At 45.9% G+C, this 16958-nt stretch overlaps 6 protein-coding genes and 1 non-coding gene across 10 annotated transcripts; 3 read left to right on the top strand and 4 right to left on the bottom strand.

The window, feature by feature from the left end:
* Positions 1-527: 527 nt before the first annotated feature.
* Positions 528-2875, bottom strand: CG9300 (uncharacterized protein). The gene is made up of 4 exons (NM_140870.2): positions 2688-2875; positions 2465-2629; positions 2047-2410; positions 528-1966 (listed from the first exon to the last, which is right to left on the bottom strand). Exons 1-4 carry the CDS (start codon positions 2817-2819, stop codon positions 606-608), a joined length of 2022 nt encoding a protein of 673 aa, NP_649127.1. The 5' UTR covers positions 2820-2875; the 3' UTR covers positions 528-605.
* Positions 2876-3004: 129 nt separating this feature from the next.
* On the top strand, positions 3005-10950 carry Ltn1 (Listerin E3 ubiquitin protein ligase 1). Its single transcript, NM_168802.2, has 14 exons — positions 3005-3075; positions 3137-3930; positions 3988-4167; positions 4224-5265; positions 5324-6631; positions 6686-6918; positions 6980-7163; positions 7221-7496; positions 7564-7998; positions 8066-8177; positions 9775-9986; positions 10257-10448; positions 10523-10690; positions 10754-10950. The coding sequence occupies exons 1-14, from the start codon at positions 3028-3030 to the stop codon at positions 10811-10813; spliced, it is 5244 nt and encodes a 1747-aa protein (NP_730427.1). The 5' UTR covers positions 3005-3027; the 3' UTR covers positions 10814-10950.
* CG46435 (uncharacterized protein) lies at positions 8002-10185 on the bottom strand. The gene is made up of 4 exons (NM_001382152.1): positions 9746-10185; positions 9331-9612; positions 8579-9162; positions 8002-8522 (listed from the first exon to the last, which is right to left on the bottom strand). The coding sequence occupies exon 1, from the start codon at positions 10112-10114 to the stop codon at positions 10013-10015; it is 102 nt and encodes a 33-aa protein (NP_001369062.1). The 5' UTR covers positions 10115-10185; the 3' UTR covers positions 8002-8522; positions 8579-9162; positions 9331-9612; positions 9746-10012.
* Positions 8002-10185, bottom strand: Rcd7 (Reduction in Cnn dots 7). Of its 2 annotated transcripts, NM_168803.2 has the most exons (4): positions 9746-10185; positions 9331-9612; positions 8579-9162; positions 8002-8522 (listed from the first exon to the last, which is right to left on the bottom strand). In NM_168803.2, exons 2-4 carry the CDS (start codon positions 9609-9611, stop codon positions 8194-8196), a joined length of 1194 nt encoding a protein of 397 aa, NP_730429.2. In that variant the 5' UTR covers position 9612; positions 9746-10185; the 3' UTR covers positions 8002-8193. The 2 variants fall into 2 exon arrangements, with proteins under 2 accessions (NP_730429.2, NP_649125.1); NM_140868.2 differs by lacking the exon at positions 9746-10185 and having other exon boundaries at positions 9331-9691.
* A 139-nt stretch (positions 10951-11089) lies between the features above and the next one.
* CG46434 (uncharacterized protein) lies at positions 11090-16870 on the top strand. Of its 2 annotated transcripts, NM_001382150.1 has the most exons (4): positions 11090-12760; positions 12827-12997; positions 13115-15017; positions 15079-16870. In NM_001382150.1, exon 1 carries the CDS (start codon positions 11225-11227, stop codon positions 12113-12115), a length of 891 nt encoding a protein of 296 aa, NP_001369060.1. In that variant the 5' UTR covers positions 11090-11224; the 3' UTR covers positions 12116-12760; positions 12827-12997; positions 13115-15017; positions 15079-16870. The 2 variants fall into 2 exon arrangements, with proteins under 2 accessions (NP_001369060.1, NP_001369061.1); NM_001382151.1 differs by lacking the exons at positions 12827-12997; positions 13115-15017; positions 15079-16870 and having other exon boundaries at positions 11090-12290.
* Dred (Dctn1-related) lies at positions 11090-16870 on the top strand. 2 transcript variants are annotated; one of them, NM_168801.2, is made up of 4 exons: positions 11090-12760; positions 12827-12997; positions 13115-15017; positions 15079-16870. In NM_168801.2, the coding sequence occupies exons 1-4, from the start codon at positions 12419-12421 to the stop codon at positions 16680-16682; spliced, it is 4020 nt and encodes a 1339-aa protein (NP_730426.1). In that variant the 5' UTR covers positions 11090-12418; the 3' UTR covers positions 16683-16870. The 2 variants fall into 2 exon arrangements, with proteins under 2 accessions (NP_730426.1, NP_649124.1); NM_140867.3 differs by having other exon boundaries at positions 12303-12760.
* On the bottom strand, positions 11673-12195 carry asRNA:CR43885 (antisense RNA:CR43885). Its single transcript, NR_167784.1, has 2 exons — positions 12169-12195; positions 11673-12092 (listed from the first exon to the last, which is right to left on the bottom strand).
* Positions 16871-16958: the final 88 nt, after the last annotated feature.

Genomic DNA, 16958 nt, shown 5'->3' with positions numbered 1-16958 from the left:
TTTTAGGAATTGAGAGTGACAACTTGCAGTTGCTGTTTGTTAGCGTGACCAACAAACAAACAATAAAAAATATTGCATAATTTCAAATATTTTTTTTCAAGTGTGGTCGCTTTGGTAGGTTTGGGCGTTCTGTGGGATTGACAGTACTAAAATCTACATTCTTCACCTTAACTTTCTAGACGGGACGGACATCGACTGGTAATTCCGATCAAGAATAAATATACTTTATAGAGTCGGCAACTTTCATGGTAAACATGAAGCTGTGTTAATTCGGCCATCCGTCCGATCATTACCAAATAAATCTGAACTTCAATAAGAAAAAACTGAGTGATATGTGTACGTTTTACAAAAGGTAGAAATCCCGAATTTAAAGATTTTGTGCAAACAAAACTTTAATTTGTTTCGCCGTATATGGATTCCATGAAAAGCTCATTGCCATCTTCTGACTAATAAATCACACAATACTATTGTGTAAAAGATAATAGTAACACCTATCATGAATAAGATTGAATACAATCAATATAAATAAAAGTTAATTCTAGGTTTATTTGGCTTATTCAGTAAAAAACAAACTTAAGGAAACACTAAAGACCTTTATTATTTTTCTAGTAGAGCACCACCTCCTCAATCCCATACCAATTTGTAGAGTACATCGGTTTCACCTGACGTTTCTCCACAATATTTGTGAGCAGCGGCAGCAAATTGGCTAAATCGAATAAACTTTCTTCGTAGAAGGAGAGGAAAGTGGCCCATTCGGAGAGAGTCTCGAGCAATGCCTCGTCCTTGGAAATAATCAGCAGGGTGAAATGGGAGGTCAAGATGCAGCCAAACCACTGGATGGCCTGTACTTCCGTTTGAATTGGCGAGCAATTCAGGCTGGGTCGTTCCTCCAACTGGACATTGGGGTCATTGACCAGATCGAACAGGTGGCTCATCAAGTGCTGGACATGGGAGAGCTCCAGTCGGTAACGCAGATGCTCCTCGATGCCGGTGGCATCAAATCTGCAGGCTAGCACTGCATTTAGCAGTTCCTTGTTGGAGTAACTCTTAGCCGTTGGTACAGCGTTGGAATCGCCATTAATAGCATGACGAGGCTTGCATTTATCTAGAGCATAGCGCAGTGACCAGGCCAGCATTCTCTCCGATATGTTGCTGTAGCGCCTAAGACACATCAGGACATGCTCTGTGTTGTCGGTCTTGATGAAAAGTGTGAGAATCCTTTCGATGATTTCCTCTTCCCCAGCTCCACTTCTCTCCAGCTGCCGGACTAAAGCCTGCACAGCTGTATTATTCGGCCCCTTGTCAAAGAAGTTCGTCATTAGAGTGACACTCACGTCCTCCAGCCCATTCTCGCAAATGGTCGCCTCTCCATGAACATGCTGTTTGATAATTTCGTCGATCTCTTGATCCACTACCTCGGGAGGATCGTAAGCCAACTCCCGGCCATCAGCTTTTTGGTAGTCCAAGTTGGGCATCTGCTTATTTAACTGGGATTTCACAGCTCTATAATTTAAGGGTTTCGTACTACCATCAAACTTAATAAGCGACTCCAGATACTCCTCCTCGTTTATGTGATCCAATTCAATAGGCGAGAGGTGAGTATCACTAAACTGAGAGCCCAACATGTCCACCAGCACCTCCCGGTTCATTCGGTAACGGACCGCCGCTATATTATGCCCCATGGCCAAAAGGATGTGCTCATTCCCGGCCCAAAGGCGAGAGAAGTCCAGGTACACTTTAAAGTACTGCTTCGCGTTCACCACCTTAAACTGAGTGTTATAAACCAACAGAGAGGCGCCTTCCTGCCCATAGTTGGCGCCGTAGATGGCAGCAAAGTTTCGTGAGACTCCGTGCACGGATAGCTTGCTCTCCACATTCAGCTCGGCCAGCATAGATACGAATTGTCCAGGGGATCGCTCTGATGTGGCCTCCGCCAGGTTAAGCATGAAGATGCGTTTATCAGACCCTGTAAAATTAAATAAATTTATAGTTTTCGTTCTTACATCAAAACTCATTCCTCACACTGATATAACTAAAGTTACTTACAAATGGTCAGCAACTGAGGATCTGCATCGCCCTCGACGACAGCATATCCCGTGAGGCGAACCTCTTCCCGCTTAATGAGGTACTTCCGCCGGTCAGCCGTGTCCAGGGAGAGGCGGATAAGCTGCATTTCGCCGGTGGCCTTTGTTTCCTCGAAATATGTGAGCACCTGCTGGCCCTGGGCCAATGCGTGGACTGTGGGCTTGCTGATGACCTTGCTGGCGGCTAGGGCCAGTTGCTCAGCCGTATCCTCCTTCTGGTCCTTTCTCGAAGCCAATGCCTGGGAAAGGGTTTGGCACTCGCCATCGCTGTAGAGGATTAATGCCTCCTGTTCGGTTGCCACCACGTGAGCGATGCTTTTCTGAAACTGTAAGGAAAGCGTATTATCCACAATTATATGCTGAATTTTAGCTGCCCATACCTTCAGCTTCTTGCACTTGGACACATCACTGGTGTCCACATCCCAAAGACGCAGCGCGTGATTTCCAAAGACGCCCACATACTTCTGGCTGCTGGGATCGTATATAACCTTGGAGGAAAGCTTCTCCGGCAGGGACCAACTGAGCAACTGCTTTTGTGTGCTGATCTATAAGGAAATCGCGTTTGTTACATGGGCATTTTGATATTTTGGTGTCCAAACGCACGTTCAAAACAACCACCACGTTGCGCGCCAACGTAGTCACCACATTGCCATTTTCCCTGTCTGCAGCTAGGCCCAGAAACTCCTTGGGGTCGGGGATGGGAAACAGGTTGTAGTAGGACAGGAATTTGGACATTATTTAATTGAATTGAAAACAATTGCAGCACGTGCAAAGCGGCATCCAAAACTAAACCACAGGGCGATTCGTGCCATTGAAATCAGTGTTTTGGTATTTAAAATACCGACAGTAAGGCTGCCAGACCTCTGCGAAATACGAACACAAATGGTTGCCGGACCTGCCACGTGCTATCGATAAGAGGAAGAGACAGAAGAAGAAGAGAGAAATGGGTGGAAAGACAAAACAAGCGCCGCGCACCAAAAATAATGCCAAGGTAAGGCGTAGTAAGGTATTAATATGTTATTTAACCGTGCCCTCGACCCCCCATCATCCAGCCCTCGAGCAGCAGCCGAACAGCCGAGCTGCTGGGCAGTTCCACGCCCATATTCGTGGGATTCTCGGCGCAGACGGACGGCGGTGGCCTGGTGCCATTTGCTCCGGGATTCGCCAGCGCCGAACAAATGCCGGACAGCTTTGATGCGGCCATCAGTCCGCAAACGCAGATCATCCTTCGAAAGCTGTCCAAAAAGGATCCAATGACGAAGAAGAAGGCGCTGCAGGAGCTACACGAACTGATCGAGCAGTCTGACGTGGAGGTCCTCAAGAACATTCTGCCTCTGTGGCCCAAGTACTACCTCAATCTGGCTAGCGATCCGGAGCACACTGTTCGCGAACAGACACAGACTGTGCTGCAGTTGCTCATGGCCAAGTGTAAAAAGGCGATGGCTCCATATCTAAAGTTACTTGTGCCCGTTTGGCTGGGCAGCCGATTTGATACCTACGCTCCGGCGGCCAGTATTGCGAGCCAATCCTTTCGAGACACCTTTGCTGGCAACGCCAACCGATCTCGGGAAGTCTGCATGCACTGTCAGGTGGAGATTCTCGAGTACGCCACACGTAACCTGACCTTCCACACAGCCGCTACTCTGTCGATTGGGAAAAGTCTCACTCCGGAGGATGCGGAACAGAAGTACCAGCGCGTTATCATCAGTAGTCTCAAGCTGTTGTCCTTTTTCATGGGGCAAACTGCGCAGACGGAGGAGCTCAGCCAGGTCAAGGAGGGCTTCGGCACCCTGGTGGCACACCAGAAGTTCTGGAGCTTCGCCAAGCATAAAGTGCCTGCCATTAAGTAAGTAAACAGACAAGTCATTTACCATGTATTTAATTTCTGTTTCACATTTTATAGAGCCGCCTGGTTCGAGTGCATATATCACATCCTGCAATCGGTTGCACTTTTGGATGTGATCACGCCTCAGAAGACGCAGCTGACTAACCTCTGCTTTCAGTTTATTGACGATGCAGATCCCGTGGTGGCTCCCCACATTTGGGGGTGCGTTCTGCTCCTACAAAGTAACTACGTAGATTGGTAAGACCTAGGATCTACTATAAGTGAATTCCAATAATAAAGTTTAATATTTGTAGGTTCGTTCCACTGAACATTCGCAAGACACTTCTCCCCAAACTTTCGTCTTTGCTCCAAAATGGTTTCAATCGCAACGCCCAGGCCATCTGTCCCAATCTGCTGCCATTTTTGTCGAAAGTTACACAAGCATCCCTTCAAGACCTGGATATCTACGATTTCTATCAGCGCTTCTTTGACGACATGAAGCTGGCAGTCACTAAGAAATTCGATCCTCCGCTTTCCAAATCCGATTGTATTGTGATACATAATGCATATTTTGAGTGCCTACGCTTCTTGATGCAGCAGATTAACAACAACAAACAGCGAGAGCAGAAGGAGGAGGAATTTTCCTTTAGCCTACTCGATAACAACGTACTTGAACCCATTGCCTGGCTGCTCAAAAGCGATAGCACGCATGTAAAAATTTTCTTCCAGCACAGTTCAGCCCTGGTGGCCTTCTGGGATCGTCAGATTAATAATAGATTGGATAATGGTGACCTTTATGCCAAATTGCTGAACAAGTTCTGGATACGCATCTTTGAGCTGGTCACACAAGACCTATCGGCCGAGGAGGTGAATGAGCAACTGCTCGGACATGTCTTGCTTTTAGTGCAGGATCTGCATATGGCTAATCCTAGCCTGGAGTCGCCGAGTGTGAAGTTTGTCGAGGGGCCAAACGAAAAGATCGAGAAGAGCGAACCCACAACACCAGTTAAAAAGGCTCAAGAAGCTGCTGCTTTTATACAAAAGGAATTGAAGCAGTTGGTTATAAAGTTAGTGCGCATATGCCTGGATAAGGCCAACAAAGGCAGTGGGAGTGGTACTTCGAGCTCGCGTTACATCGAACAAATTCGAACGCTTACAAAAATGTTTAACGATGCCGCGTTCTACAAAAGTTTAACTGATGATGGAGACCTTGCGTCGGCGTTAAATAAATTTGTGTCACTGCTAGGTCAACTAAGTTGTCAGGCCTGTGAATCTGTGGTGGAGATCGTGTTTGAAATCCTGCCGCTGCTAGAGACTGGAAAACGCTTTGAATATATTGAAAACACTCTCATGAAGGTAGTTACCAATTTTAAAGTGTATAAAAAAAATATTAAATTATTATTATTCTTTACAGCTTCCACAACATGGCGTGCAAAATCTTTTGCTGCATCGTCTACTATCATATCCCCTATGCGCCGAGGCCGCCGTGAGGCAAATGCTAAGTGGTCCGGAAACTTGTGAAATGATTGCGCGGATAGCTGAGGAGGTTGTTGTAGACAATGATCGGGAGAAGCTGAACTTGCTTCACAAGTGTTTTTTCCAAACTGACACGGGAGACATACTCATTAATGCTAAAACTGTGGATAAAATACTGCTGTCCATGTGCGGACCCTTGGAGCAACCGGTTGTCGATGACGCGGTGGAAGTGTGTGGCAGTTTTATTGCCCAGATAATGCCTGTGATTTGCAGCAACAATAACTCTTCGCTGCACGTGCGCCAACACATCTTCCTCAAACTGTTCAAATTTAGTTTGGAGCACCGACCAGAGGATTATCTGTCGGAGGATACTCTGTGGGAAATTACCACTTGCTGGCAGGATGGACTTTCTAGCAAAGATATCGAAATCGATGATGACATGCTAAAGTGTTGCGCAGGGATTGTTGAGGAATTGGCAAATTCAGCAGAACTTAAAGCGGATACTTTGGATGGAATGGCAGAGGCGATGGCCAAGTTTGTTATTTGCTCAACGGAAAATATTGAAGATGAGTATAAGCGCTTGGAGCGAATCGATGAAACATTAACTGCTCTTCTGGAAACGCCCCTAAAAACGACTGACAAGGTTCAACAGTTTGAGAACCATTGTGTACTCCTAGAAGCCTTGCACGGATCTGTGACTGCGGGAGTTCCGTTCGAAAATGCTTGCCTCTCAAGAAATGAAATACTACCATTGCTTCAACGTTCCACACTCAACTTTTCTACAATCTACAAGCTCGTCTATCAATTCCCACCACCTCAAGACACCAACGACCCAGAGGATGAGTTGACCGAGGACTATTGTGATCCAAATGCTGATGTGCTCAAAAAATGGAACGAACCCTTAATTGCAGAGCTTTTACAGTGCATTCGAGTGGCTGGAACAGCAGAATGCTGGCTGGAAATGTCAGTCTTGCAATCGTCGACAGAGGAGTTAGTGTTGATCCTTTCGGAGAAAGTGCAAAGCTTTATGGGCAACAGCAGCGATCTGGTTGCAATAGTAAAGGAGCGTCTTCAGCAAGCGGCTGTGCAGCAGTCCAGCGTAATTGACTGTCGTCTTTTAAGTTACCTTAGATTTTGCCCACAGTATGCGGCTTTCGAAGAGAGTGCCTCCATTTTGCTACATGAAGATCTGTCAGAAAATCTAGTGACGCAGGGAGCGCTCAAGACCTATGTAATAGCTCTACAGGTAGGAATTCTAAAAGAAATCCAGGAACACTTAATAATGCCTTGTGTCTTACAGTTTCTCTTACCGAAGCTTTCTCAAAAAGCGATCACTCTTAGTTCTGCGATTATGGGAACAGAACCGCCTGAAATTTGGGTTAAGGCAGCAGTGTTTCATGCTCTACTATTAAACAATTTTGAAGGCGATGTGAATGAGCAAACGGATCGCAATATAATTGTATCAGCCGTACAGTTTATGACCAGCATAGGGGAAAGGCAAGCCAGCCAGAAGGATTTACTCCATTATAATGTGTAAGACAATATAATTTTCATAAAATGTATATGATTCAAAACCCAAGTTTGTATTTTTCAGAGAAATTCAAAGGCAACCCTACGAATCAGTTATAAATACAGTGGAGTTCATAAAGCTTTTAACTGAAGTTTTAAAACGTTTTCCATACGAATTGAGTATAAAGAACTGGGACGCTATTCGCATTGGCCTTAGTTCTTGGGTGCTTTCTGTTTCAAAATCTATAGCACAATACCAAGACCCAAAGGTAGGCTTTATAAATAAATTTCTTTCATAATTAATAATAAATTATCTTTAATTGAAGACTTCGCTTTTTATTGTGGCTGTTTACGAATTGTTTGCCGCCCTTATTGATTTTATACGCTCCGAGAAGCAAAAGAGTTCCACGGAATTACTCAAAAACATGATCGACGAATGGGACTCTTTGTTTGCCAAGGAAGTCAATTTAGTGCTCTTTAAGTCATATTACCTATTGACCCACGAGGTTAGTGTGGATCCAGGATTTCAGGCATGCTATGAGGCCTTACTAGAACAAATAACACCGGTCATAGAGCGACTGGACTACAGCTTTGTGTACTCGGTAATCAAGTGAAATATTTTGTTGTTTTTCTATGGCTAATAACTTCAAAAACCTTTTTACACTTCAGTTCTGCAAGTCAAATAGTAACATCACCTTGGACCACCTCTGCAATTTCCTGTTCAAGCAGCTTTATAGTGTCCAGCACTCAGTTCGATTAAGTGCTGTACACTCGCTTCGCCAATTAACGCCACACTTTGTGGCGGACGACATAGAGCTGAATGAGAAACAAAGTGAGAGTCTAGACGCCAGCACAACGATTTGCAAGTGGCACTTCCTCAATCGCTTTGAGGACTATCTAACACGCTACGATGCACTGATAACTAAATACCTGGAAGAGTTCACGTTCAAGCTATCAGAGCTGGATGATCTCGAACCCATAGACAGACACAATGCACTGAGTTACCTTTTCTTATGGGATTGTATTATCAATGCTTGCGCTAAGTCTCCAGTTGCATTGCGCGCTGTTTACACCAATTGGCTGAATGATAACAAATACGAAGAGGTTGGAAACGATACATTAAATTTACTAATAATTTTAAATTTACACTTTCAATTTCTTTGCTCCACAGAATTTCCTTCACTTCCTTTTCCGCGCAATGCCCGTGGACATACTTAAGAACCACGGTGCCAAGGTCCACAGCAACGGCGTTTACAAAGAGCTGACCTGGTCTCAGCAGAAGGGTAAGCTGAACATTACTTAGATTATTGTTTCCTCCGATATATCCGTATTGAGAACGTCGGGCAAGTAGTCCTCCCCATATCCATAGTCGTCATATTCAGCGGCTCCGTGCTCGACATCGTTCATCATTTCCTCTGCATCCGCCTCATCGGATACAGAAATGAAATCTGACAAGGGCACAAACTGTTCGGGATCGTTCTCTGCCATCATCTGTCGTTTTACAGGTATTTGCTGAGGTGTCAAGTAAATGTTTAAGTTTGATATGAACTTGTTGACCCAAACGGTTAGGTTGTTGGCCAATATCCTCTGATACTCTTGCAAATTACTTGTCGTATAGAATTCTTGATCTTTTGATGATTTCAATTAGTTAATTTTTGAAGTGTCCCAGTTAGATTCAACTTACCTGTAAATTCTCGAAGTCTCTCAAGAATTACGCAACATAGAGGGGAGTTCTCGTCAACAATAAACTGATCGTTGAGTAGAAAGTCCTTCATTTCCTCGAACAGTACGCAAATTATCTTTTGCATCTGCTTGCGCTGGCGCAAAATGATTCGTTTTTTTAGACCCTTGCATCGTCGCTTTTGGACACGCTTCGCTGCCTTGCGCTGACGCATCTCCTCCTCCATGTATTCCAGCGCCTTCTCCATTGACATGGCTTCTACCGGAGGTTTGGGTTTCATCTGGTTCTCTAGAGCCGCTATATGACGAGGCGAGAGGTAGTCCTTAAAGAAATTGTATGTGTCACTCACTCGCATTGGGTGAGGATCGGCAAGTCGTTCAACCCGTGCTGTACATTGGTTAACGTAGATCTTTTTGGTGTAGTAGCGCGCCTGTTTGGCCAACTGGGGTGAGGAGAAGTCCTTCTTGGGTGTAGCTAGAAAACATATGTGTTCCTCGCGGGACAACACGTCCCGGTCGATGATTATTTGTCCCGTGTGTTGGCAGGGCACATAGCAAGGATGGTAGCGGGGACAGACACAGATGAACCTTCAGGCCAATGTATATATTGTATTGGTTTTAATCGAATCGTTTATTGTTTATAGTAAAAAAGGAAAGTTAAAAGTCTGATTTAATTTATGAAAAAACATTCCAAAAGCCAAAGCAATTCCGAAAATATGCATGTATTGGATATGGAAAAACTTGATACTTACTTACCTGTACAATGCTTGCGTCTCATTGGGGGAAAACTTAACTAAGCGGCGAATGCGTTTGGCACGAGTCTCGCGCACATGAACCATGGCCAGGCGAGCGTTTAACTCGTCCGCTACGGTTGGTCCATCCTGCTGAAACTCCTCAGGCTTGTGCTCCTTGCGCGTATCGCATTGCGTCTTCAGGAAGTTTATGGCTTCGGCCACCGAAGTCTCGCCCTCAAGTTGAATGCGCTTTGGCTGCGGCATCTCGGAGGGTATATCCTTGAAGTTTATTGGGTTTTCCATGCTTTCAAATAGAACGGAAATACAAAAAAAAAAAAATAAGAAGCGGATCAATACACAGAACGGTAGGAGACTAATGATTTAAAGTGAACTGTTTTCTATATAAACATAATTTGACTACTCGCAGCCTGGCTTGCCTTGTTACATTTCTTGATCCATTTTGCAGATCGACATCTACCCCTGGAGCGATATGCCTGCCACTTGTACACGGAGGTGCTCCGCAAGCTGCCTGCCGTGGTGCGCAGGTGGTGGAACGCCACTCAGTCCAGGCAGAAGAACTTCATAGACAACCTGACCACAAACTACGTGAGTTCTTTGATTTGCAGCGAGGAGCTCAAAGCGATCGCCAATCGCAAGGAGAAGCACGAGAATATGCAGGTAAGCGGATGTGTCCTTTCAAGTCTTTATTCTTGCTCTGGGGTGCTTAGCCGAAGGGAAAAAACCACGGTGATGCTAATCAGCAGTATGATAATGACAATAACGCGAAATATCTCAAGAGGCACCATATCTCTGCTAGAAGGGATATAAGTGTGCTTTCGCTATATATTTAAATTTCCGTTGAATAAAAAAACTTTGGATATTTTGTAAATCCCAAACAATCATAGTCTACTGAACTATGTGACTAAAGTTGACATTTCTCTATTCTAGGTTACCGTTCATTCCTCCACCCGCGAAGTGCTAGCGGTCTACGCCATCGATGAGGCACGCATGGAACTTGTAATAACGCTGGCTCCCAATTATCCACTGGGAGCTGTTAAGGTCGAGTGCGGCAAGCAGATCGGCGGACGTGCTTCCTCCCGAAATGTCGGCATGCAGTTGACCATCTTCCTGACACACCAGGTATATTGATATTGATACATTTCGTATGTTACTCGATGTCCGCTGAATAATAATATTAAAATTGTCTTATGCAGAATGGCACCATATATGACGGCCTAACTATGTGGAAAAACAACTTAGACAAAAAATTCGAGGGCGTTGAAGAGTGCTACGTGTGCTATACTGTTATCCACCAGGAGACTTGCCAGCTACCCAAACTAACGTGTAAAACGTGCAAGAAGAAATTCCACGGACCTTGTTTGGTAAGACTCCTCCAAGCTGCTTTTTTTTTCTCCGATCTAACGAAATGATTACATTTTTTTTAGTATAAATGGTTTACCACAAGCAGCAAGTCCACCTGTCCCATTTGCCGCAACGTCTTCTAGATGTGTGTATATATCATTAACAATTTTAGCAACACGTATTGAGCAAAAGGCACAACCAAACCATTCGATATAGGAAATAGTTTCAGGTCTCACAAATTGTAAATCAGCAATATTAATAAATCTTACAATGTTTTAATGTTCTTGAATATATATATAGTGCAGGGATTGAAATTATTTAATTGTAAAAACTAAATAGTGCATTAAAATTAAAGAAAAATTAAAAGTTTGAAACAAAGTATGTCGTGGAAGGGTAATCCATAGCAAATAACAAGTTTGTTTTACTAAAACAGTTCTCAAACGATATCAGTACTCACAACAACACTGTACAACACAATACAATTTTACAATATATTTAATGCTGTCAGTGGATAATCAAGAACTTTTTATATTATGGCTACAAGAATAAAAGTAATGGGTCAGTGCCCATATTGTAATCGTCATGTGGCCAAAGACTTAAGACCTATCAACATGCTGTCCGCACAGGATGCCAAAAGGATTTCTAAACTGGTAAACGAAGTGCAGCCACCACTTCATTTGGAATCCGAGGAGGAGACGCAAGATCAGGAGGAAAAAGTACAAGGTAATATAACCAAAAAAGAGCGAGTTTCGATGAGAAAGGGAAGGAACATTTCTGTAAGGAAGTTAATAGCCAAAAAAACTATAAAAGCTCCGCTCTCCCAGAGTAAATCGAAGATAGATACTAGGAACAGAAAATCAAGTTTTACGAAGAGGAAGAAAGAAATACTTGGGATGTATGAACCTAAAAAAATCGAATTAAAAAAACCAACGCGGATGTCAAACAGAAGGAGCCGAATTCAAGACGTTTTAGATTTCGAGGAGAAAATGGAAGAAGATTCTTGCCAACAGGAGCATTTAAACAATGATAAAAGTTCACCAGAAAACTTGGAAGAATGCTCGTACAACCCGAATGAATTGAATAAAAGTCATAGTTTACTGGAGGAATTGGTTATAGATAAAGATCCCTGCGCCCAGGAGGAGCTTAAAGATAGTTACAATTCACAGGATAAATTGGGAGAAAAGGATGTCCCGAAGGGATCTGCGAAGGAGGATAAATCAAAAAATGTTGACGCGATCACTGGATGTGTATTGGGGTTGGTAGAGAAGGAGTTTGGGCGTGATCCGGCCTGCAGTGAATCATCCGAGTCTTTGAAGGGAAATGCCGAGGTCATTGTGGCCATGCTGACCGAGGAGCAGGATATGATGCGGAAGATTAAAAAGCGGTCCTCGCAGTGTTCTTGGTGGGAGAACGAAGAGCCGCCTGCTAAAAAGCGCAAATATTAGTGCGAGACCAATATATTTATATTTTGTTGCCTTTTCAAAATTAACAGTCATACCGTTCGGCTGCCCACGTGCTGACCTTTTTACACCATCATCCACCACTCGGCACAATAAACCTTCCCTTTTGAGCATGCGCCCTGGTGAACTGACTTCCTTGGGGTGGGGCCCGCAGCACATGATGACTCGCTTTCGCATCGGTTTTGCACAGTAGTGCAGTTTTGCAAGCTGCTAACTGGGATTACACACGCCATCGACTCATCCAAGTGGACTGTAAGGTCCACAAAATGACGTAAGCACCAGGCTTATATGATGAGCCCACGGGAACTGAAACTTGGCCAGCGCGTTGAGGTAACGGGTAAAAATCTGCAAGGTAAGGTGGCCTATGTGGGACGCACTAACTTCGCTGCCGGACTCTGGTACGGCGTGGTTCTGGACGAGCCGCTGGGCAAGAATAATGGAAGCGTACACGGCAGCATTTACTTCAAGTGTCCCACTAACTGTGGCCTCTTTGTGCGCGCCCAGCAGCTGGTGAGGATTGCCGAGTTGCCGAAGGGGGGGGACAATCGAAAAGCCGATGAAATGCAGCGCGACGGGGCCAGAGCGAAGCTTTCAAGGCGGAGTGGCAGTGGGAAGTCTGTGGAGGAGCAGGTGAGAAATTTGTTTGATGAGGTTTTTAAAGTGGTTGTACATACATACTTTAATTACTTTCGGTAGGATAACCAGAGGGAGCAGCAGGCAAGCACATCTGGGAAAGTAAAGGCCACTTCGTCGACTCCATCACCGCAGCATAAGAACAGAAACACTCATTCCTCCATGGAAACGTCTTTGGCTAAAACTTCTGGAAAATTTTTGGCGACTCATCAGCAACCATTACAGCTTCCAAAGGTGAGTTGTTGAGCAGTAGGTCAGATAGAAAAATTGAGTTATTATGGGAACACACTTACTACTTTAGTTCTATTATTGAAGATATGACCTACCTTAACGTATTTTCATATTTTGTAGAATCCAGTGACTTGTGAAAGCAGTGTAAGGAATTCGCAGTCTAAAGAAACTGGAGAAGTAACCTTGTCTCCCAAGAAGTCATCAGATATTGAGCAATCAAAGAAGCATTCACAGCAGGAAACAAACGAGACTAACCAGCCAGCAAGCAAGGAAGTTGAGCCTAAGAATGAAAATGAGCTACAGAGCACGGAAGCTGCAAATTCAATGCTGGATACACCAGTCAATCCTCTCCAGACCAGCACAATTGGGCAGTTGCCCCCACAGAAGGCCAGTGCTCAACTGACGCCGCCACCTTTGACATGTAACCAGAGAAGATCCACATCCTACACCCAGCTGCGTCCAACAAGGATTAGTCAGCCGAAGCCAACAACGGCTCAGGCCCAGAGCTCCACGGCGCAGCTTACCCTGGCCATGCCAGTCCCCTTGGCTCTGGCACCCAAGCGCAGCAAGACCAGCATGAGTCCCACGAGCTCCATTAAGCGGGTTGCTCCAGCTGCCTTCGTAGAGCCGCGTTTTCTAGAGATCCTGAGACCGCAGTTTACACCTGGGCCAGCTCTCCGAACTCCCAGTTCAGTGGCTCCGCCTCTAGATAACCCTGAGCTTCGTCAACTGAGAGAGGAACTTCAATTGCTAAGGGGCCAAAAGAGCGAGGATAAGCTTAAGCTTCTGGAACTAGAGCGGATGCGTATACACAACGAGCAGCTGATGGAGTTTAAGTCGCAGATTATGGCGCAGCAGGTACTGCTCCAGAGGGAACTGCAGAGATCGCGACACGAACTAAGGGAAGCACAGGATGTGTCGTCGAAATTGAAAAGGGAGCTAGACGAGATAGCAGAGAGCATAGAACTTCTAACCCTGGACAAGGAAATGGCGGAGGAGCGCATGGAGACCCTGCAAATGGAACTGGAAATGGCTCAGGAAAGAAATGACGAACTGAGCTTGGATGTTGAGATCCTAAAGGCGGAGCAGGAGGAGCAGCAGGGTCAACGAATCGAGAAGAGTGAAAAACAAATCGGATCAGGAGTGACCAATCAATCCGCAGGCGAGTTCCTTCGCTTGGAGCAATATAATCAGCGCCTTCGGGAGACGGTTGTCCGGTTGCGAGACACTCTCGCCGAGGAGAAGCAGATTGGGCAGCGAACGCACAAGGAATTGGAGACCAAGCATTCGGAGATTAACGAGCTAAAAAGCATCAAGGAGTTGCTCAGCAGAAGGGTGGACAACATGGAAATGCAGCTAATGGATTTAAAAGAGCAGGTTGATGCTTCCCTCGGAGCAGAGGCCATGGTTACCCAACTGGCATCTTTAAAACTGGAGTTGGAAGATCGCGTCAAGCTCCTAGAAGACGAAGTCAACGAACTGGAGGCACTTGAGCAAATCCAGGAACAGCTTATTGAGAGCAACCAAGAGCTGGAAACAGATCTTCGCGAGGAGATTGACAAGCTAAGTGGTCATGTTAAGATCCTGGAGCAACAGAAAAATGCTGCTATGGAAAGTCTCTACGACCGCGATGTGACCATCATGAAATTCCGAGACTTGGTGAGACAGCTGCAGGAGCAGCTTCAGCTCCGAGCAGATGGCACCCTTTCCATTGAGGACTTCAGTAGTGCCAACGAATCCCAACAGGAGGATGGATCCAACCAGAGTCAGACGGACTACCAGCACATTTTTAGTGTGAGCAAGGCCTACGGCAGGGCCCTGGAGCAGCAGATCAAGACTGTGGAGCTACGGTTACAGCGCCAGCACCTGGAGCACGTCCTAGCCTTCGTCCCAGAACAGTTCCTTTTGCGTGGAGGGGAGCATGATGTGGTGCTGGTCATGCTCCTACTGGAGCGGATGAACGAGAAATTGACCATTGTGTGCCAGGCCATTAACGAAAAGTTTCCCACGGCTTGTGAGTTTGGTAAGTGTTATCCCCAATGTTCAGTTCAGAATTATATAAAAAAGTAAACTCATTATGACAGGTCGCGATGCCATCTTCGAGGGCTACTCCGTGCAGCGGTACATCTTCAGGTCGCAATGCCTCTATCTGCTAAAGAGTCTTCAACTGGTGCTTCAGCAGTTCCGCCACGGACTAACCCATTGCGACTACGAGTTGTGCACCCATGCAGCCATTTACCGCAGTGATCTTGATGCCCAGGAGCAGCAGCTCGACGAGTTCGTACGGCTGCTCAAAACTGGTCAACTGGATGAACATACGAACTGTGAGCCAATTCAACGGGTGCTTCACTATGTGAGTGGTTTGCACCAGAATTTGATGCCACCTCAAACGCTTGTAGAGCTGCTGGACGAACAACAGCTGTATGAAGCTCTGATCGAGGTCTACGAGGCGGGCTTGGACGCGGTGAATGCAAATGCAGGTCTGATGCACACCATCATACAACTGGGCCACGAGCAGACCGCCTCCTTCAGCTGCATGCAGATGCTGATGGAGCAGAGCTGTGCCCACAAGCAGAAGCTAAAGAAGCTACAGAGGAAGCTTAGCGGCAGCAAGACGGCGTCTTGGACGGGAATGCAGTGTGCCAGATATCAGAGGATCATGGAAGCGAACGAGGCATTAGGTACCCTTATCCGACTGTTGGGCTGCACTGCCCGAGAAGCTAGCAAGGATTCGAATGGAGGAATCGCCCACGAAAAGTTGTGGAGGATGCTGGTCCTCAACTATAACAAGTTCGCGCCGAGTCAGGAGGCAGAGGAACCTAGAGAGGTGGATGCCTACAGCCAGCGGTGCATGCAGCTTCTCGAGGAACAGTTTGACGAGCTATTCGCGCTGCTAGATTCCACCGATGTGAACACAGAGTATGTGCGTCATCCCACTTGTAATACTTTACAGGAGCGGGCCGCCCAGGTGAAGCGACACTACGAGGACGTGAAAAACCTCGAGCTGACTGTGGCTGAACGGGAGAAGGAAATCAAAAGCCTCAAGTACACAGCCAAGATGAAACAGCAGGACTACTCGGAGCTGCAGGTACGCAAGGAGATGGCCGAGAAACAGCTGAGCAAGCAGTGTCACGTGCTAGCCGGATTCGCCGAAGCTGTGGAGCAGCTGGAGCAGTCGATCCTGGCCAAAGAGGCGGCCCTCGGACAGGCATTGAACATGCTAGCGGACAAGCTCACAAGCCTGGAGCAGTCCCAGGAGCACTGGAAGGAGCAGCAGCAGGCGGACAGTGCATGTCTGACCAGCACCACGATAAGCTCCAACCGGGAGATGAACATGCTCCATCAGGCTCTTCGCCAGGAGCGATCCCTGCGTGTTGAGCTCCAGGGCAGCGAGATGAGAAAGACTTTCGCCGCTTTAGAACCATTGCATGTTCCTCAAGCCGGGAGCCAGGAGCTGACCGACCTGGAGAAGGACCTTCGCTCGTTGAAGAACCAGTGGCTCTTGGCCCATCTGGAAATGGGTGCTGCTGGCCGCCAACGACGCTCGGAGATCGAGCTGCAGGGCAGCCGCGTCCTGCGACATATCTTCCACACATATTGCACACAGCATCCGCATCGGGCCAAGAACACCGATTTTGGCCTCTTCATCACTGAGGATCTGCGCAGAGCATTCGGGCAAAATTTCTAGTAATTTCGGTATTCCGGTCGTAACAAAGGTATATGTGATTCGCGGCTTATATGACCCATTAAATATACTAATAATTATTTGTACGAAGTTAGTTATATACAATACATGCATATATGAAAACTGTACACTTATATAGTTCATTTCGAGTTTATCTGGCAATAAACAAATATACATTAATTAGACAATTCAAACGAAAAGTGTTTCTCTAAATTGTTAGAGGATCTCTCGTATTCTAGTTGGGAAAAAAGTATTGTTTGGGAGTGAAAGATTAGGGTC

This window comes from Drosophila melanogaster, chromosome 3L (genome assembly GCF_000001215.4).
Source record: "Drosophila melanogaster chromosome 3L".
In the NCBI taxonomy this organism is placed as follows: domain Eukaryota; kingdom Metazoa; phylum Arthropoda; class Insecta; order Diptera; family Drosophilidae; genus Drosophila; species Drosophila melanogaster.
Note: the sequence above shows the minus strand (reverse complement) of the source record. Positions and strands in the feature narration are given on the sequence as shown.

What these genes read in the sequence shown, in the direction of transcription:
- Ltn1 (NM_168802.2), top strand. Translation starts at nt 3,028, where the DNA reads ATGGGTGGAAAGACAAAACAAGCGCCGCGCACCAAAAATAATGCCAAG. An exon ending in GACCTGGTCTCAGCAGAAGG is followed by an intron (nt 8,178 to 9,774) that starts GTAAGCTGAACA and finishes TCCATTTTGCAG; the next exon opens with ATCGACATCTACCCCTGGAG. An exon ending in AATTCCACGGACCTTGTTTG is followed by an intron (nt 10,691 to 10,753) that starts GTAAGACTCCTC and finishes CATTTTTTTTAG; the next exon opens with TATAAATGGTTTACCACAAG.
- CG9300 (NM_140870.2), bottom strand. Translation starts at nt 2,819, where the DNA reads ATGTCCAAATTCCTGTCCTACTACAACCTGTTTCCCATCCCCGACCCC. An exon ending in ACGTGGTGGTTGTTTTGAAC is followed by an intron (nt 2,630 to 2,687) that starts GTGCGTTTGGAC and finishes ATTTCCTTATAG; the next exon opens with ATCAGCACACAAAAGCAGTT. An exon ending in TCCTCAGTTGCTGACCATTT is followed by an intron (nt 1,967 to 2,046) that starts GTAAGTAACTTT and finishes TTAATTTTACAG; the next exon opens with GGTCTGATAAACGCATCTTC.